Source organism: Sciurus carolinensis, chromosome 9, assembly GCF_902686445.1.
Source record: "Sciurus carolinensis chromosome 9, mSciCar1.2, whole genome shotgun sequence".
Taxonomy (NCBI): domain Eukaryota; kingdom Metazoa; phylum Chordata; class Mammalia; order Rodentia; family Sciuridae; genus Sciurus; species Sciurus carolinensis.
Window position 1 is genome coordinate 73518149 of NC_062221.1, and position 19905 is coordinate 73538053.

At 38.5% G+C, this 19905-nt stretch overlaps 1 protein-coding gene across 1 annotated transcript in view; it reads right to left on the reverse strand.

Moving 5' to 3' along the window:
* Timmdc1 (translocase of inner mitochondrial membrane domain containing 1) overlaps positions 1-18568 on the reverse strand; it is a 32292-nt gene extending 13724 nt beyond the window's left edge. Inside the window, exons 1-4 of the mRNA XM_047564865.1 lie at positions 18155-18568; positions 15114-15279; positions 11429-11517; positions 2635-2702 (exon numbers count right to left, since the gene is read on the reverse strand). Coding sequence (XP_047420821.1) covers positions 2635-2702; positions 11429-11517; positions 15114-15279; positions 18155-18348 — 517 coding nt within the window. The 5' untranslated portion in view covers positions 18349-18568. The remainder of the gene's footprint in view (positions 1-2634; positions 2703-11428; positions 11518-15113; positions 15280-18154) is intronic.
* Between the last annotated feature and the right edge of the window lie 1337 nt (positions 18569-19905).

The window sequence follows — 19905 nt, forward strand, 5'->3', positions numbered from 1 at the left end:
CTCAGGATAAATCACCATAGACCCTTACTGTTCTTACCAAGATTCAGTAGATATTCTTGAATAAATGTTTCTCAATTTGTCATGTGCCTTGGATCAATTTCCAGCATCTTTAAACAGTTGTTTTTTTGATAACGTTGTTCAGTGCTACTGGTGCTTTTTGGGGAGAGGGTTTTCTAAGGTCCTCACTGAGCCACTCTAAATGTTGAATGGTTTTTTTTTTTCATTAATAACTAGACAATGCCAAATAATATCAAGACATCCTTGATATTATTCTGACAGTAGGGGAAATTAGCTTTATACCACCATGTTGGTTGCTGATTTGAGTAAAAATTCATATTGTATCTAAAAAACCTTTCTTATTTTACAAATTATTTTTATATTCAATGAAGATATATTTATTCTAAGCCAGATATGGTGGTAGACATCTGTAATCCTAGTCATTAACAACACTGTCAAGAGGATTCCAAGTTCCAGAACAGCCTCAGCAACTTAGCAAGAACCTGTCTCAAAAAAAAGAATAAAAAGGGGCTGGGACATAGCTAGTGGTTGAGCACCACTGGGTTCAATCTCTAATACTGAAAAAATAAATAAATAATTCTATTTGGCTATGTGTCAAATGATTGTGAAATGAAAGGCAAATACTTCCTATGAATTCAAGTAAGTCAGTTTAGTGGAGAAGCAAAACATGCTAACAGCCATATAGTGTTTTAAGTATTTTAATGAAACTATTTAGAGTTAATTATGGAAAAACTGGGGAAAGACACCTAAGCAGAACTAAAGATAGAAAAATAGGGATGAGGGAAAATTCCTTGGGGAAGCTGAGGTTGACAAATGACTGGACTTTGAAAGATAAATAGGAGCTAAGCTCGATGGCACATGCCTGTAATTCCAGTGACTCAGAAGGCTATAAAGCAGGAGGATCACAAGTTTGAGGCAAGACTCAGCAACTTAATGAGACCCTCAGCAATTCAGCAAGATCCTGTCTCAAATTAAAAAATAAAAGGACTGAGGATGTAGCTCAGTGGTAAAATGCCCCTGGGTGCAATCCCCAGTACAAAAAAAAAATTGAAAGAAAGATAAATAGGAGCTGAACAAAGTATTTGCAGGAGTGGGAAGAGGCATTCAAGAGGAGTAACCACGTCATGTAAAACAAGAATATACTGGGGATTTGGAAAATTCAAAATTTATAAAGCTAAGGCCAAAGACTGGGGCTTGGAAGCCATATCAAGAATTGATGTTAATGTGAGGGGAAACTACAGAAGAACTTCTGACAGAAAAGTCTTAAAATCATATTCAGATTTTGAAAAAATAGGTAAGTGGAGAGGTACAGCACACCAAGATTAGAAATAGGGAAGATGTGATAGTAGCAATGGGAAAAAAAGAGACGAGAGAATTCACATAGATATGTTAAAGAAGTACAACTGATAAGACCAGAAGTTTGGAAAAATAAAAATAAAGTACAGGACCATATCATTTCTTTGTTTCTGGTTTTGACACTCAATAGGGAGATGACAGAAAACATAATAGCAAGAACAAAGTGGGTGGAGGAATAGAAAGAGTGGTTTGAACCTATAGAATACCTATGTTCTCAAATTTAAAAGGGCACAATCTAGGTATTCCTATGCTATTTATTACTCTGTCTAGTTTTATATTTTAAAATGTTTCCATTAAAATGTTAAGGTCAAATTACAGATGTATGTGTTTGCCTGTGTGTACACATATAGGTAGAAATAGCACAATGGCTAGGTGTAGTAGTACAACTTGGGAGGCTAGGAAGGATGCCAGGATTCAAGGACAGCTTGGGTAACTGAGCAAGATGCTATGACAAAACAAAACATAAGAAGGGTTAGGATAAAGCTCAGTGGTAAAATGTTCCTTGGTTCATTCCACCAAAAAATAAAAAAGGAAGATGGGAAGGAAGGAGATAAAAATAGAAAGCATGCACCCAGGAGCAAGATGTTAACTATGGCTAAATCTCTCTATGTTAAGGGGACACAGTGTTCTGTGTATTATTATTTTATTTTGGGGATTGAACTCAGGGGCATTTTAACACTGAGCTACAACTCCAACCCTTTTTAAAAGAGGGTGTATCTAGTAGAGGAAGAAAGCTTTTAAAAGAAAATCATTAACTCTTGCCATGAAAATATGGTCTCCAGCTACCTCATAGGACCAGTCTCATCTCAAGCTACTCTTTCCTTCACTATGTTTGAACCACATTAACCTGTTTCTGAGGAAATTTATTGCCACAGAATCCTCCCCTAGATATTTCTGTTGCTCTTTTTTGCATTCTTCAGATGTCAGATTAAATGTTAACTTTCTCAGAAAGGCCTTCTCTAACTGACTTCACATTAGATTTCCCTGTCCCATGTATTTGTTGCTTTCTATCACAGGATTCTGTATTTCCCCATCCTCATTAGACTTTAAAATTCAATGAGAAAGAAAAGGATCTTATCTGTTTTATTCACTAAGCATACCAACGGCCAAACACAAAGCTGTCCATAAACACATTTGGATTGAATGTAGAATGAAATATGATGTGAAGCAAACCAAAGAACTCAGTACTTCTAAGTCCTTCCATATTTTCTAAGCCATATTTGAGGTTGAAAAAAATAAGCAAGAACAAAAATGTCTTACCTCCTGCAATGACAAAATGACTCAGAGCATTTTTATTTTGGTACACAGTTAGTCCAGTGTTCACTGAGCTGTGAAGAAAGGAAAAGAAAAACATACAATTCAAAGCATACCCTATTTACCTTCTTGACTGCTGTTCTGACTAAAAGGAGAGGTTTAAAAAAGTCTGCTATATCAATTCCTGGTCCTAGGGAGGCTCCTTCAATGTGTTCCATACTGCTAATGCCTATGGGTTTTCTAGGTAGACCTTCTGCTAAACAATGAACCAAAGAACTGTCAAATTTCTAGAACAGGGGACCAATGAGTACTGTATTGCCACTCTGCAACAATGGAGCAGTGTGCTGGTGAGGTTCAGGTATAGCTAGCCTCATTGAGCACACGATCCTGACTTCATAAAACATGAAAGTGTTTGCTTTGTTCCAAAATGTATGACAAAATCAAATTTTTCTTTTTCTGAAAAACAAATAAACAAAAAAAGCATTCTGATCTATTCAGCTAAAAATTAGCCCCATTAAACTACTGTCACATCAAAATAAGGTCAAAAGAAAGATAAAGATTAGGAGGGTTAAATTCTATTGAAATTCAAAAGAGAAATCACTGTCTTCCTCCAGTGATGTTCTTCCTCCTTCAGTCTCTGCCTGCCTCCAAACCAGATGTACATACAGTTCTCAGATTAAAAAATATCTATTAGGGCTGGGATTGTACGTCAGTGGTAGAGTACTTGCCTAGCATGGGTGAGGCCCTGGGTTCGATCCCCAGCACTACATAACACACAAAAACAAAAAAACAAAAACATTTTTAAAAATTTTTAAAAAGGTTAAATTTAAAAAAAAAATTATTAAAGATTCTTTTCTCAACTCTCAGTAATGTGAAGAGAGAGCCTACAGAGTGGGAGAATATCTTTGCCACTCATACTTCAGATAGAGCGCTAATTTCCAGAATCTATAAAGAACTCAAAAAACTCGTACACCAAGAATACAAATAATCCAATCAACAAATGGGCTAAGGAAATGAACAGACACTTCACAGAAGAAGATGTACAAGCAATCAACAGATATATGAAACAATGTTCAACATCTCTAGTAATAAGAGAAATGCAAATCAAAACTACCCTAAGATTTCATCTCACCCCAATTAGAATGGCGATTATCGAGAACACAAGCAACAATAGGTGTTGGCGAGGATGTGGGGAAAATGGTACACTCATACATTGCTGGTGGGATTGCAAATTAGTGCAGCCACTCTGGAAAGCAGTATGGAGATTCCTCAGAAAGCTTGGAATGGAACCACCATTTGACCCAGCTATCCCACTCCTTGGCCTATACCCCTTAAAATCAGCATACTACAGAGATACAGCCACATCAATGTTCATTGCTGCTCAGTTCACCATAGCCAGATTGTGGAACCAACCTAGATGTCCTTCAGTTGATGAATGGATAAAGAAACTGTGGCATATATATATACAATGGAATATTACTCCGCAAGGAAGAATGATAAAATTATGGCATTTGCAGGCAAATGGATGAAATTGGAGAATATCATGCTAAGTGAGATAAGCCAATCTCAAAAAACTAAAGGATGAATGATCTCGCTGATAAGCGAGTGAGGACATATAATGGGGGGTGGGAGGGGTTAGCGTTAGGGCTAGGGTTAGGTTTAGGGTTAGGGATAAGGAGGGTGGTAAGAATGGAGGAAGGAAGGACTGTGTAGAGGGAAAAGAGGGGTGGGAAGGGTGGGGGGAAGGGAAAAAATAATAATGAATCAAACATCATTGCCCTATGTAAATTTATGATTACACAAATGGTATGCCTTGACTCCATGTACAAAATCTAAAAAAAATTCTTTTCTCATCTTTCAAACCTTTAGCCTTGTTTTTCCCCTTATTCTTTAAAAAATAAAATTCCAGGAGGTTTTCAAGATGGTGGACTAGAGGGTGGCTGCATTTCACGTTGCTCAAAAGAGGAGATAGTGAGAGACTTGGGACCAACTCGAAGCCGCCGGGTGAGTCTGTCCCGTTGGGGAGGCGTCCCGGATGGGGCGGTAGCCCCGGAAAGCAGGGAACTTTGTGAAGTAGAGTTGCTCGGCTAGATGCCCCTCCCCTCACTGGAGCAGTGAACACAGACAACTGGGATCATCGTAGAGGAGGCAGCTCAGCACAGCGCTTGGACTTGGAGCGACCACTGGGGCTCCGGGCGGCTGCCTGAGGAGGAGCTGCGTGGTGAGCTGTTTGGACTCAGAACGACCGCTCCTGAACACCCGGGGGGTTGCGGTGGGTCGCTTGGTCTAGGAGTGACTGCATCAGAGCCACAGACGGTTGCCAGAGGAGGAGGCGAGTGGTGAGTTGATTGGACTCAAAGCGACCGCTCCTGAACACTGGTGGCCTGCCTGGAGGAGGAGCGCGGTGGGTCACTTGGTCTCGGAACCACTGCTCCTGAACACCCGGGGGGCTACCCCGAGGAGGAGGAGGAGGAACAGGGCGGGTCACTTGGACTCAGAGTGACTGCCTATGGCTACGGGCGGTTGGCAGGAGGAGGAGACGCGAAGTGAGTTGCTTAGACTCCTAGTGACTGCGTCAGAACACCAGGCGGCTGTCCAGAGGAAGAGGTGTGTGGTGGATCTCTGGGACTCGGAGCGACTGTACGGGGCTCCAGGTGGCGGCTCAGAGGAGGGGCCGCATAGCCAGGCGATTAGGTGCAGAGCAGGGTTCCAGGACCGGCTTCTTGGTGGAAGAGCCACACAGAGACACGCCTAGGGGCGGAGCAAAGTTTCCAGGACTGCGGGCAGATTCTCTGAGGAGAGGCAGCCTAAGGAGACTCGTCTACGAAGTGTGAGGCTCCCAGGCCCAGGAGGTAGGTCCGGGCCCTTGGGAACGTTGCAGAGGAAGACAGCCCAGCCCAGGTGGTAGTTGTAGATTGAGGGGAACCTCTAGGAGGGGAACTGACCAGCGAGACCTCCCCACCGGGTGAGTCTTCCCTGCCGGGTGAGGTTTTCCCACAGGGACAAACAGGCCTTGCCTCAGCCCGCAGCCTAGTTCCCCTTTGGATGACCATTGGTCAACAAGTGGAGGCACCTCTGCCCACTAGCAGGGAATATACCCCACCTGAGGGTCACCACCCCTACAGAGGCAGCTTCTTCATGGAGGTCCGCATTATCAACTTCCTCCAAGACTTCAGGCTACTGAAGGATAAGAGGAGATATACTAGCAATCTTCAGGGACATTATAAGTCGATAGAGGAAATTTGCAATATCTTAATGACACACTAATTCCTGAACAATATGAGAAAACAAGGGAAGAAAATGCCCCAAACAAATCTAGATGTTACATCAATAAAATCCAACGACAGCATGGCAGAAGAAATGACAGAAAGGGAGTTCAGAATGTACATAATTAAAATGATCAGGGAAGCAAACAATGAGATGAAAGAGCAAATGCAGGCATTGAATGATCGCACCAATCGACAGTTAACAGAGCAAATACAGGAAGCAAAAGACCATTTCAATAAAGAGTTAGAGATATTGAAAAAAAACCAAACAGAAATCCTTGAAATGAAGGAAACAATAAACCAAATTTAGAACTCCATAGAGAGCATAACCAATAGGATAGAACACCTGGAAGACAGAACCTCAGATATTGAAGACAAAATATTTAACCTCAAAAACAAAGTTGAACAAACAAAGAAGATGGTAAGAAATTATGAACAGAATCTGCAAGAACTATGGGATATCATGAAAAGGCCAATTTGAGAATTACTGGGATTGAGGAAGGCTTAGAGAAATAAACCAAAGGAATGAACAATCTATTCAATGAAATAATATCAGAAAATTTCCCAAATCTGAAGAATGAAATGGAAAATCAAGTTCAAGAGGCTTATAGGACTCCAAATACACAAAATTACAACAGACCCACACCAAGGAACATTATAATGAAAATACCGAACATACAAAATAAAGACAGAATTTTAAAGGCTGTGAGAGAAAAGAACCAAATTACATTCAGGGGGAAACCAATACGGATATTAGCAGATTTTTCAATCCAGACCCTAAAAGCTAGAAGGGCCTGGAACAACATTTTTCAAGCTCTGAAAGAAAATGGATGCCAACCAAGAATCTTATACCCAGCAAAACTTACCTTCAAATTTGACGATGAAATAAAATCATTCCATGATAAAACAAAAGCTAAAAGAATTTACAAAAAGAAAGCCAGCATTACAGAACATTCTCAGCAAAATATTCCATGAGGAAGAGATAAAAAACAAAGAAGCAAATCAGCAAAGGGAGGAATTATCCTAAAGGAACTGTCAAATAAAGGAGGAACCAAGTTGTGTCAAAAAATAAATAAATAAATAAATAAAATTTTAAATATGAACCAAATGACCGGGAATACAATTCATATCTCAATAATAACCCTGAATGTTAATGGCCTGAATTCATCAATCAAAAGACATAGACTGGCAGATTGGATTAAAAAGAAAGATCCAACAATATGTTGCCTGCAAGAGACTCACCTCATAGAAAGAGATACCCATAGAATAAAGGTGAAAGGATGGGGAAAAACATACCATGCACATGGACTCAGCAAAAAAGCTGGAGTATCCATCCTCATTTCAGATAATGTGGACTTCAAGCCAATGTTAGTCAGAAGGGATAAAGAAGGACATTTCATACTGCTTAAGGGAAGCATAAATCAGCAAGATATAACAATCATAAACATCTATGCCCCAAACAGTGACTTGTCCATGTATGTCAAACAAATCCTTCTCAATTTTAGAAACCAAATAGATCATAACACAATAATACTAGGTGATTTTAACATGCCTCTCTCACCACTGGACAGATCAAACAAAAATTGAACAAAGAAACCACAGATCTCAATAACACAATCAATAATTTAGACTTAACAGACATTTATAGAATATACCATCCAACCAAGAGTGAATACACTTTCTTCTCAGCAGCACATGGATCCTTCTCTAAAATAGACCATATATTATGCCACAAAGGTAATGTCAGCAAATACAAGAAGATAGAGACACTACCTTGTATTCTATCAGATCATAATGGATTGAAGTTAGAAATAAATGAAAGAGTAAAGAACAGAAACTACTCCAACACCTGGAGATTAAACAATATGCTATTATATGATGAATGGATAACAGAAGATATTAGGAAAGAAATTAAAAAAATTCTTAGAGGTAAATGAGAACAAAGAAACATCATATCAAAATCTCTGGGACACTATGAAAGCAGTACTTAGAGGAAAATTTATTTCATGGAGCGCATTTAATAAAGAAGTAAAACTCAACAAATCAACGACCTAACACTACAGCTCAAAGCCCTAGAAAAAGAAGAAAAGACCAACACCAAAAGTAGTAGAAGACAGGAAATAGTTAAACTCAGAGCTGAAATCAACGAAATTGAAACAAAAGAAACAATACAAAAAATTGACAAAATAAATAGTTGGTTCTTCGAAAAAATAAACAAAATTGATAAATCTTTAGCCACACTAACAAAGAGAAGACGAGAGAAAACCCAAATCACTAAAATTCGGAATGAACAAGGAAATATTACAACAGACACGACTGAAATACAAAACATAATTAGAAGCTATTTTGAAAATCTATACTCCAACAAAATAGAAAATTTCGAAGACATCAACAGGTTTCTACAGACATATGAAATGCCTAAACTGAACGAGGAGGACATACACAATTTAAATACACCAATTTCAAGTAATGAAATAGAAGAAGTCATCAAAAGCCTACCAACAAAGAAAAGTCCGGGACCAGATGGGTTCTCAGCTGAGTTCTACAAAACCTTTAAAGAAGAGCTCATTCCAATACCTCTCAAAGTATTCCATAAAATAGAAGAGGAGGGAACCCTCCCAAACTCATTCTATGAAGCCAATATTACCCTGATACCTAAACCAGACAGAGACACATCGAGGAAAGAAAATTTCAGACCAATATCCTTAATGAACATTGACGCAAAAATCCTAAACAAAATTTTAGCAAATTGCATACAAAATCATATTAAAAAGATAGTGCACCATGATCAAGTGGGTTTCATCCCAGGGATGCAAGGTTGGTTCAACATCAGGAAATCAATAAATGTAATTCACCATATCAATAGACTTAAAGTCAAGAATCACATGATTATTTCAACAGATGCAGAGAAAGCATTTGATAAAATACAGCACCCCTTCATGCTCAAAATACTAGAAAAAATAGGGATAGTGGGAACATTCCTTAACATTATAAAGGTCATCTATGCTAAGCCCATGGCTAATATCATTCTAAATGGTGAAAAACTGAAAGCATTCCCCCTAAAAACTGGAACAAGGCAGGAATGCCCTCTTTCACCACTTCTTTTCAATATCGTCCTTGAAACTCTAGCCAGAGCAATTAGACAGACCAAAGAAATTAAAGGGATACGAATAGGAAAAGAAGAACTCAAACTATCCCTATTTGCTGATGATATGATTGTATACTTAGAGGAACCAGGAAATTCCACCAGAAAACTTTTAGATCTCATTAGTGAATTCAGTAAAGTAGCGGGATATAAGACCAATGCACATAAATCTAAGGCATTTTTATACATAAGCGATGAAACTTCAGAAAGAGAAATTAGGAAAACTACCCCATTCACAATAGCTTCGAAAAAAATAAAATACTTGGGAATCAATCTCACAAAAGAGGTGAAAGACCTCTACAATGAGAACTACAGAACACTAAAGAAAGAAATTAAAGAAAACCTTAGAAGATGGAAAGATCTCCCATGTTCTTGGATAGGAAGAATTAATATTGTCAAAATGGCCATACTACCAAAAGTGCTATACAGATTCAATGCAATTCCAATTAAAATCCCAATGATGTACCTTACAGAAATAGAGCAAGCAATTATGAAATTCATCTGAAAGAATAAAAAACCCAGAATAGCTAAAGCAATCCTTGGCAGAAAGAGTGAAGCAGGGGGTATCGCAATACCAGATCTTCAACTCTACTACAAAGCAATAGTAACAAAAACGGCATGGTATTGGTACCAAAATAGAAAGGTGGATCAATGGTACAGAATAGAGGACACGGATACAAACCCAAATAAATACAATTTTCTCATACTAGACAAAGGGGCCAAAAATATGCAATGGAGAAAAGATAGCCTCTTCAACAAATGGTGCTGGGAGAATTGGAAATCCATATGCCACAGAATGAAACTAAACCCATATCTCTCACCATGCACGAAACTAAACTCAAAATGGATTAAGGATCTCGGAATCAGACCAGAGACCTTGCATCTTATAGAAGAAAAAGTAGGTCCAGATCTTCAACATGTCGGCTTAGGACCAGACTTCCTCAACAGGACTCCCATAGCACAAGAAATAAAAGCAAGAATTAATAACTGGGATAGATTCAAACTAAAAAGCTTTCTCTCAGCAAAGGAAACTATCAGCAATGTGAAGAAAGAGCCTACAGAGTGGGAGAAAATCTTTGCCAATCATACTTCAGATAGAGCACTAATCTCCAGAATCTATAAAGAACTCAAAAAACTCTACACCAAGAATGCAAATAATCCAATCGACAAATGGGCTAAGGAAATGAATAGCCACTTCACAGAAGAAGATCTACAAGCAATCAACAAACACATGGAAAAATGTTCAACATCTCTAGTAATAAGAGAAATGCAAATCAAACCACCCTAAGATTCCCTCTCACCCCAATTAGAATGGCGATTATGAAGAATACAAGCAACAACAGGTGTTGGCGAGGATGTGGGGAGAAAGGTACACTCATACATTGCTGGTGGGGCTGCAAATTAGTGCAGCCACTCTGGAAAGCAGTGTGGAGATTCCTTAGAAAACTTGGAATGGAACCACCATTTGAGCCAGCTATCCCACTCCTTGGCCTATACCCAAAGGACTTAAAATCAGCATACTACAGAGATACAGCCACATCAATGTTCATAGCTGCTCAGTTCACAATAGTCAAATTGTGGAACCAACCTAGATGTCCTTCAATTGATGAATGGATAAAGAAACTGTGGTATATATATATACAATGGAATATTACTCAGCCATAAAGAATGATAAAATTATGGCATTTGCAGGCAAATGGATGAAACTGGAGAATATCATGCTAAGTGAGATAAGCCAGTCTCAAAAACCAAAGGACGAATGATATCGCTAATAAGTGGATGATGACACATAATGGGGGGTGGGAGGGGTTAGTGTTAGGGTTAGAGTTAGGGTTAGGGAGGGGGAAAGAATGGAGGAAGGAAGGACTGTATAGAGGGAAAAGAGGGGTGGGAGGGGAGGTGGGAAGGGAAAAAATAACAGAATGAATCAAATAACATTACCCTATGTAAATTTATGAATACACAAATGGTATGCCTTTACGCCATGTACAAACAGAGAAACAACATGTATCCCATTTGTTTACAATAAAAAAAAATCACACACACAAAAAAAATTCCATTTAATTTTTATAGTCTTATAGCCATTATCATTATCAATGAATTTTTTTGAAAAAAAAATTTCTTCAATATTCAGAAATAGAAACATAAAAAAATTGAAACATAAAGGTTTTGAGAATTTCCTTTTCTTAGGAACCGTATATGTATTTTGATACTAGTGGTAGACCTCTATCATTTTGAATAAATCTACGATTGAACCAACCTTTACACAAAAGTTTCTCAAGTTCTTGAGAAAAAGGTATTATGAATCACTTTCAAGTGTTTTCTATAATCTCAAAAGATGCACTCCAAAAAAATATCAAGACCCTCTCTCACAACTCAGAGAACTTACTTGAATATAGTCACAAACATTGCAGTTCTCCAACTCCAGCGCCAGCCATATCGAATGAAGCCTCGTGTGGCAGCACGATGTGCACTTTGCTAAAAAGTTGATAAAAAAGCTGTGAGATTGCAAAACACCTTGATGCTTTCCTTATTCTCAAACTGTAGTGGGGGGTGCCAGATATAAATTAGTCAGGGGCACCTAAACAGAAAATCTCTAGAATTATCATTCTTTAAGCACTGAGGTTTAAGCAAGTGTCTTGTGTATCCTATTTTATCAGGAGATGGAAAACAGAATTGCCAGTGTCAATCCCAAGCAATCCATCAATTAAATATCTAAAGAGAATCTATGTAGCAACCACCATGACAGACATAAAACCAGTGTTAGACATATTCTTCATATTAAAAAAAATACTGGGGAAAAGAAAAATAAAAACAACTATTGGGTTGAGAATGTGGCTCAGTGGTATAACACTGGGATGTGTAAGGTCCTGGGTTCAATCCCCACTACCAAAAAAAAAAAAAAAAGGAATAACTACTGTGTAAATGCTACATTAAAGAGGAAGAATTAAAGTACAGAGGAAGTAAAAGGAATACTTACAGACTACCCTTTATGTAAAAAAATGTATTAACATATTACCTCATTTACTCTTAACAACATTCTTTTCAGGAAGGTGTTTTGATTTTAACTACGGCTTAGAAGGAGGTTTACCACCAACATAAACCAGATTGTAATAAATAAAGCTAGAATAGGAGGATATATTGTCTCCAAGGCCCATTTTCACTACCCCATCATACAGCCAGATATATAATATTATGGGGTAAAATTTAGATTCTTTTTTTTTTTTTGGGTGCTGGGGATCGAACCCAGGTCCTTGTGCTTACAAAGCAAGCACTCTACTGACTGAGCTATCTCCCCAGCCCCTAGATTCTTAAAGAATACGAGAGAACTGGGGTTTTGGCTCAGTGGTAGAGCAACTGCCTAGCATGTGTAAGGCACTGGGTTCAATTCTCAGAACGGCACATAAATAAATTAATTAAATAAATGTCTGTTGTCAACTAGAAAAAATATTTTTAGAAAAAGAAAAGTATGGGAGAACTCTTTTGCACATACTAACTACTTAGGCAAATCAAACTTTTCTGAGAGGGCTGGGGTTGTATCTCAGTGGTAGAGCACATGTGAGGCACTGGATTTGATCCTCAGCACCACATAAAAATAAATAAAAGTTATTTTTTACGAGAAAACTTCTCTGAGAGGTATCAGTATGAACGCATGACTTTTAATAAATAGGTAGACAAACACAGATATGGATATGTATAAACGTGTATATAAGTGTATCTCTCTCACACACACTCACTTCCCAACTCTTGTCTGCCAAGGGCTCAGAAGCAATGACATCCTAGTAGAAAGGCAGATAGTCAGGATACAGATTTTGGTTTCTAAATACCATACTCTACTAAAAGAAATGAGCTCCTTGCAGAAATGGCCACCAGACTGACATTGGAAAAGATGAGACAGGAACATTTTGCTGTCTCCAAAAGTAAAGGCATGCTCAGAGATTTATGAAGACATATATTAAGGACAGAGGAATTAGCTTAAAGAATTTCAACTGTCCAAATTCAGGTAAATTCGAGTGTCAAAATAAATGACAGTAATGGATTATAAATCTATAGAATAAAATAAAAAACCATGAGTAAAAACTGATACAAATAAATTATAAATACAGTCTGTACCACATAACAATGTTTCAGTCAAAGACAGATGGCATATAGGATGGTGGTGCCATAGATTATATTATCTGTGGTCCTCCCAGTTTGTATATACTCTATGATGTTTGTATAATTGACAAATCTCCTAACAAAGCATTTCTGACTGATCCCTGCTGTTGGTTCATGACTGTAGCTGGATAAATAAATAAATTAATATGGGGGAGGCATGCTTTCTTAGGGCAGAATATGAACCAATAAATGTAGGAAGAATGACAGACTTAATGCTGGATGTGATGGCACAAGGCTATAATCCCAGTTACTCAGGAGGCTAAGGCAGTAAGATGACAAATTTAAGCCAACTTGGGCAACTTAGTGAGAATATATCTCCAAAAAAAAAAAAGGACGGAAAAGAGGGGATCAAGAACTGAAACAAATTTTCGTGTATGTATGTATATATGAGTTCTATCAGGATGAACTCAACTACTATGTATAACCATAAATCTCTAATAAAAAAAATTAAATTAAAAAAATCAAAAGGGCTGGGGGTAGAGCTCAGTGGTAAAGCACCCCTGAGTTCAAAACTCAATATTGCGCACACACAAAAAAGAATGATGGAATTAGAAAATGGCCATTTGGTAACCATCACAATAATAACTAGTTCAAATAAGAATCATAATTTAATGCTAAAACTAGAGGATAGAAATTTGATGAAAAAGTAGGATATTTACTAATCTCAAAAAATCTAGGGCAGGGGAGATAGCTCAGTTGGTAGAGTGCTTGCCTTGCAAGCATAAGGCCCTGGGTTTGATCCACAGCACCACCAAAAAAAAAAAAAAAAAAAAAAATCTAACAAGTATCTATAAAATATTTTTTATTACAAAGAGGAAAAAACAGCAATTTTATGGTGGGTAAACTTGGTAGATATCATCTTAATCAAGTGACTAAAGTATATATCACCAGTAAAAGGACAAATAGATACCATGTGCTCAACTGTACTGAGAATACAATATCAATTCTAGGGTAACCTGCCAAAAAAGAATGAATTTTATCATCAGATACTATCAAACAAATCCAAATTGAGGAACATTCTACAAATGGTCCACAGTCTTCAAAACTGTCAAGGTCAGGAAAGGCAAAGACAGAAAAATAATTCTAGATGAAAAGAAACTAAAAAGGGGCATGAGAGACAAATTTAACATGTCATCTATAGATCCTAGACCAGTTAAAAATTTTTGTTTATTTTTTAAATAAATAAGTTGAAGAGCAAGCAAATTTTACACAAGGTCCACAGATAATAGTACTATAACAGTGTTAATTTTCTGATCTTGATCATTATAATCGTGGCGGTTTTAAATGAGAATGGCCTTGGTTTTTGGAAATGCACACTGAATTATTTATCATGTCTATAACTTACTCTCAAACAGTTCAGGAAAATATAACAGTATTTATTACACAGAGAGAATAATAAAGCAAACATGGTAAAACATTAATTATTTACAGGCTCTGGATGAAAGGTATGTAGAGAATCTTGTGCTTTTTGCAACTTTTTATTAAGCCCAATGACTTTAAAGTAAAAAGTTAAAAAAAGAAACCTCTCATGGGGCACAGTAACACATGCCTATGCCAGCAACTTGGGAGCTTAAGGCAGGAGGATATCAAGTCCAAAGCCAGCCTCAGCAATCTAGCAAGACCCTGTCTCCAAATAAAAACTAAAAAGGGCTGAGGAAGTTCAATCCCAGTACTGGAAAAAATAGAAGAAATATGTTTTAGACAGAAGAGTCATAGTTGTGATCTTACACATGTATATTGTGAATAAGTCTAACAAGCAATGTGTACAAATTACACATCAACATTAGTACTTCTGTTGCTATTAAGTAAGACTAAATTTCTTTAAAACCCTCCCAAACCACAACCTAACTGAATGACTAAGAGTAAATAAGTAAGTTTATATGCCCCTAAATACTATTTAGATCACCAGTACTTACCACAGCATCAAACCGGTTATGATAAATTTCTGCTTGGCTCTGCTCAATGTAGCGTCGTTTAGCATGAATAAAAGCTGGTATTCCACCATATGCCCAGCCGATGATGCCCGCTGAAGCTGCTGCCCTATAGATATGCTCAAGTTCCTTTGAAATTCTCTGTTGTTCACTAAAACATCAAGAAGACAACATTGTTGAGACATTATCCAAAATACCACAGGAAGAATTATCCAAAATGCTTTCAAGCACAGTAGTGCATGCCTGTAATCCCAGCGATTCAGGAGGCTGAGGCAGGAGAACCACAAGTTCAGAGCCAGTCTCAGCAATTCAGCAAGGCCCTAAGAAACTCAGCAAGACCCTGTCCCTTAAATAAAATATAAAAAGGCTGGGGATGTGACTCAGTGGTTAAATGGCCCTGGGTTCAATCCCCAGTACCAAAAACACAAAATCCAAAATGCTAACACCACAATTTTCATTATGGGATGAACTTAAATTCTTTAATGAATTAAACAGAGCAGTGACATTAAAAGTAGTACAAATTCCAGGCAAAACTAATCTATGTTGTTTGACACTAGGATAGTAGTTATCCTTGGAAAGACAGTGACTACAAGGGGCATAGAAGGGAGCTTCTGGAATGCTGGTAACAATTCCTGGTTGATTACACAGCTATTTCAGTCTGTGAAAGTCCATTAATAAATATACCATGTACACTTTTTTAAGGCACATCATACTCCAAAAATAAGCTTTTTTTTAAAAGGTGGTTTTATTTTAAGAGTATTACTATATTTACTATACCCTAGTAATGGGAAATCTGTGAGTTGGATGTAGAAAACAGTATTTCTCTTTTTAAATTTTAAGGTCACTTACAGAAATCACATAACACGAGATTTTAGAGCTTTTGTATGAAAGAATGAAAACATGAATTTTTTTTTAAAAAGTCAAAATCCTATCATACTAAACACTTATTTTTATGACATACTCAGATGGTGTAAAAAGTTTTTGGGGGGGGGAGGCGGTGGTGAGGTGGCACAAAAAGTTCCAGTTCCTTGGGAGGTTAAGGCATAAGGATCACTTGAGCTCAAGGCCAGGCTGAGCAACACAACCAGACCTATCTCAAAAAAAGGAAAGAAGAAAAGCATTGGGAAAGTTCACTGTGCCGATGGCAACACAGGCCAGTCTAAACTAAGGGAAAACAGCTGGGTACAGTGACACATGCCTGTAATTCTAGCTACTAGGATGCTGAGGCCAACCTGAGCAACTTGGAGAGACCCTCTTCGAAATAAAAATAAAAGGTCTGCGGATATAGCCCAGCACTAAAGTACTTGCCCAGTATGTGTGAGGCTGAAATATTACGAAAAAAAAAAAAAAAAAAAAAGGAAAACTTACTGTTTATCACTAAGAAACCAGAACAGTTAATGGAACTTCCAAAATGTCCTTCTGAACCTGTTCTAATGGCTGTTTGTAAATATCATTACTATAAATATCATTACTATAAATGTAAGTAAATTACTAAATGATCTTACTTTCACAGAAAATAGTTAATTCTGTCAATAACCACATTATTCTGAAGTCAGAATCTGTATTTCAGTTCCTATATTTACAAATAAATTTAAATAAAATCTCTAAGAAAATTGTAATTCTCTATATTTAACATCAGTAGGAAAACTGACAACTTAAATTTTGTACTTTGATCTTTTATAGTGAACAGAATAAGAAACATCTGCATAAAAACTAATCTATAGTATAACTCAGAAGAGAGAAAATGTAAAGGAGCTTAAAATTTGACAAGCCAGGAGATGTACATGCTTTGCCTCTTTTACATCTTCTACTTCTGCAACATAAATAATATGTATCTCCATTTTATCCATATGGAAATAGAGGCACTAAGAAGTTACATAGTTGGTCCAAATGGCTAATGAAAGGCAAAGAAAGTAACAGGCCACAGCAGTAGAACAGACCTGGACTTAAGCAACAAAGAAGTTGTGGTCCTGGTTGTAACTTATTGTTGACCCACCTGCAGCCAGATCATAATCTCATTGAACCTTGTTTTCCTCCTTCTAAATAGGAAAAGGGATTTTACATTTCAACTTTCTTTCAGCTCCAGTATTCTGTGTGTTGTGATGATCAAAATGACCCTCTTCTATTACACAAGTTCTTTCACAAAAGTCTCAACTACTAGAAGGACCTCAGAGAAAAGCTGCCTCATTATCATAAAAAAAAAAATGAAACCTAAATAAAATAATTAAATTCAAGTCTGTCAGTTACCTTGCTCCAACTATCTTGGCAACATTATAAAGCTTCAATTTTAGTTTAATCACTTCATAACAGTGTAGTAAATTACTTCATGAGAGAGCAATCTTTTCACAATTAATAAATGAATTAAGTTTTATTGAATAAAGTCAATTTAAAGGGTTATCCTCTATTCTGAAATATCTTCTATTTTAAAATCTAGTTATCTTTATTTTCTAGATGATGAGAAAGGGCTGGGGATGTAGCTCCGTGTTACAAGGCTTGCCTTAGCATGAATAAGGCTCTGGGTCCATCCCAAGCACCGGGAAAAAAAAAAAAAAAAAAAAAACACCCAATAGTTGCTACTATATTCAATTATTCATTAGGCAAAATAAACTGACAACCCTCTCTGGCCCTCTTCAATCCCCATTTGTCAAGGAACACTATTGGTCATGAAATACCAGTAAGTTTGGGATCAAATAAAATACAGAAAAGAACACTGGAACAGATTTCTGCAGACATGGGTTTCAGGGTTTTCTAGCTTGGCCCAATTTTTCTTATCTGTAAAATCAGGGTTTGCTTTCAAAAAGACTACATTCCTTTGTATCTAAGTATCCAACCCGAAGAGCTCTTTCAGTGAGTGAGCCTTAACATTCAAAACCTGTCAATTACCAAATGGCAATGTCTGGATATAACCTCGGGCCACAAATACCAGAACTTCAAATCTCACTTAAAATAAACCACCACCCCTGGGTCCTTCGCCCCGGCTGACAACTCTTTCGCGGCCCCTCCCCACAGACCCTGGGCACTTTTACTCTCTAACAAACAGCTCCCGGAGGCGATCCCAACCGGATTCCGGGTAATAGGGTTCTGGGACATAGGAGGGCAGCTTCTCATTCTCCAGCAGAGCTTCCGACTCAGTAGCCACAGCTCCAGCAGCAAAGACTCGGGGGAAAGGACGCCGTGCCCTGCAAAGGAAGCTCCGTGGGCCCGGTGGCGGCACCTCCATGCCCGCTCCCGACCTGCGGGCACACACACTTGCGCACTCAGAACACAAAGACCGCCTTAAAGCGCCTTAGGAGAGGGAGTGGATAACTGCACGAATCAGTGGGAACCCCGGCGACAGGTCCAAACTAATGCACTGCCCGACCGGCGGCCACAGGACTTAGACATTCCTGCCCTCAGTCCCAGGTCTTCCTTTGGAGGTCCCGGTAACACGCAACAGGAAGTCCCACCCCCATCAGGACAGAGGCGAAAAGGCGGGACGACAGCAGAGACTGCGCAGAAAGTACTTCCTGTCGGGGCGGAACTGACGGCCGCGGTGCTGGACCGCCCCCGGAAGTGAGTTGGCTGTGAGTGCGCGCTTTCGGTGCGAGATCTCCTCTCGCAGTTTTCATCCTGTTTCCCGGCCTCCTGGGTTCTGTCCCTGAGGATTGGGGCAGGTTCTGCTTACTTGAAGGCGGTCACGTACGGAAGTAGGTTAGCATATTTAAAATGCCAGAGCCCGGCGCGGTGTCACACACTTGTAATCCCAGCGGCTCGGGAGGATAAGGCAGGAAGATCACTAGTTTAAGGCCAAGCCTCAGCAGACTACCTGTTGACTACAGAAGAAATGCAGGCCCGAAATAATGTTAATAAGAGGAACCCGAAGGGGGAGACTTGTGTGCTTTTCCACAGACTAGATCCCGAAACTCGGGGAGATGAGGAAAATTCCTAACAGCCATAAAATGTAAGAATTTATAATTAAGAATTCAATTAGAACAAGTCATCATGGACCAGAGCAACCTAGAGTTGTCATGGCAGTCGGGACTTGAAAGTGATGTATTTTGCTGTCAGTCAAAAGTCAAGTGGTGAATCTGGGTGGGACTCTCTGGAAACTTATCTGGGATCGCCTATAAAATTGGAGTGCAGAGCCAGCCCAGTGGAGCACACCTGTAATCCCAGCAGCTCTGGAGGCTGAGACAGGAGGATAGAGAATTCATAGCCAGTCTTAGCAACTTATTGAGGCACTTAGCAATTCAGTGAGGCCCTGTTTCTAATAAAATGTAAAAAAGGGGGTTGAGGATGTGGCTCAGTGGTTAAGGGTTCAAATCCCAGTTTAAAAAAAAAATTGGAGTTCAGGAGAGGCACACTATTCTTCTCTCTGAGAGGACCTACTTTCTCCCTTGAGAATATCCCTTCCCCATCTCTTCAATAAACGGATGCCTGTTACCTTGAAATCTTTTCTGACTTGATTGTAAGAATTGGGGTTTAAGTTGGGGGTGGAGGGTGTCTGTGTTGCCTCAGTTCCCCGGAAGGCCCTGGCTCTAGTGTTAAGGAAGATTTGTCCTTGAGGAAAAAAAAAAAGATTCATTGTCCCTCCGTAGCACTTTCTCCATTATGCCATTATTTTCTATTTGATGATCTCTCTCAGAAAACTACTTTGGAGCTCAGAGACAACATATACTCATCTCTATCTCCAGGACCTACCAGTATCTGACACAAGGTGTTCAGTGAATATTTGTTGAAGAATTCATATCCTCTGACTCCTGGCACAGGTTGCTGTTTATCTCTTGTTAAGTAGAGG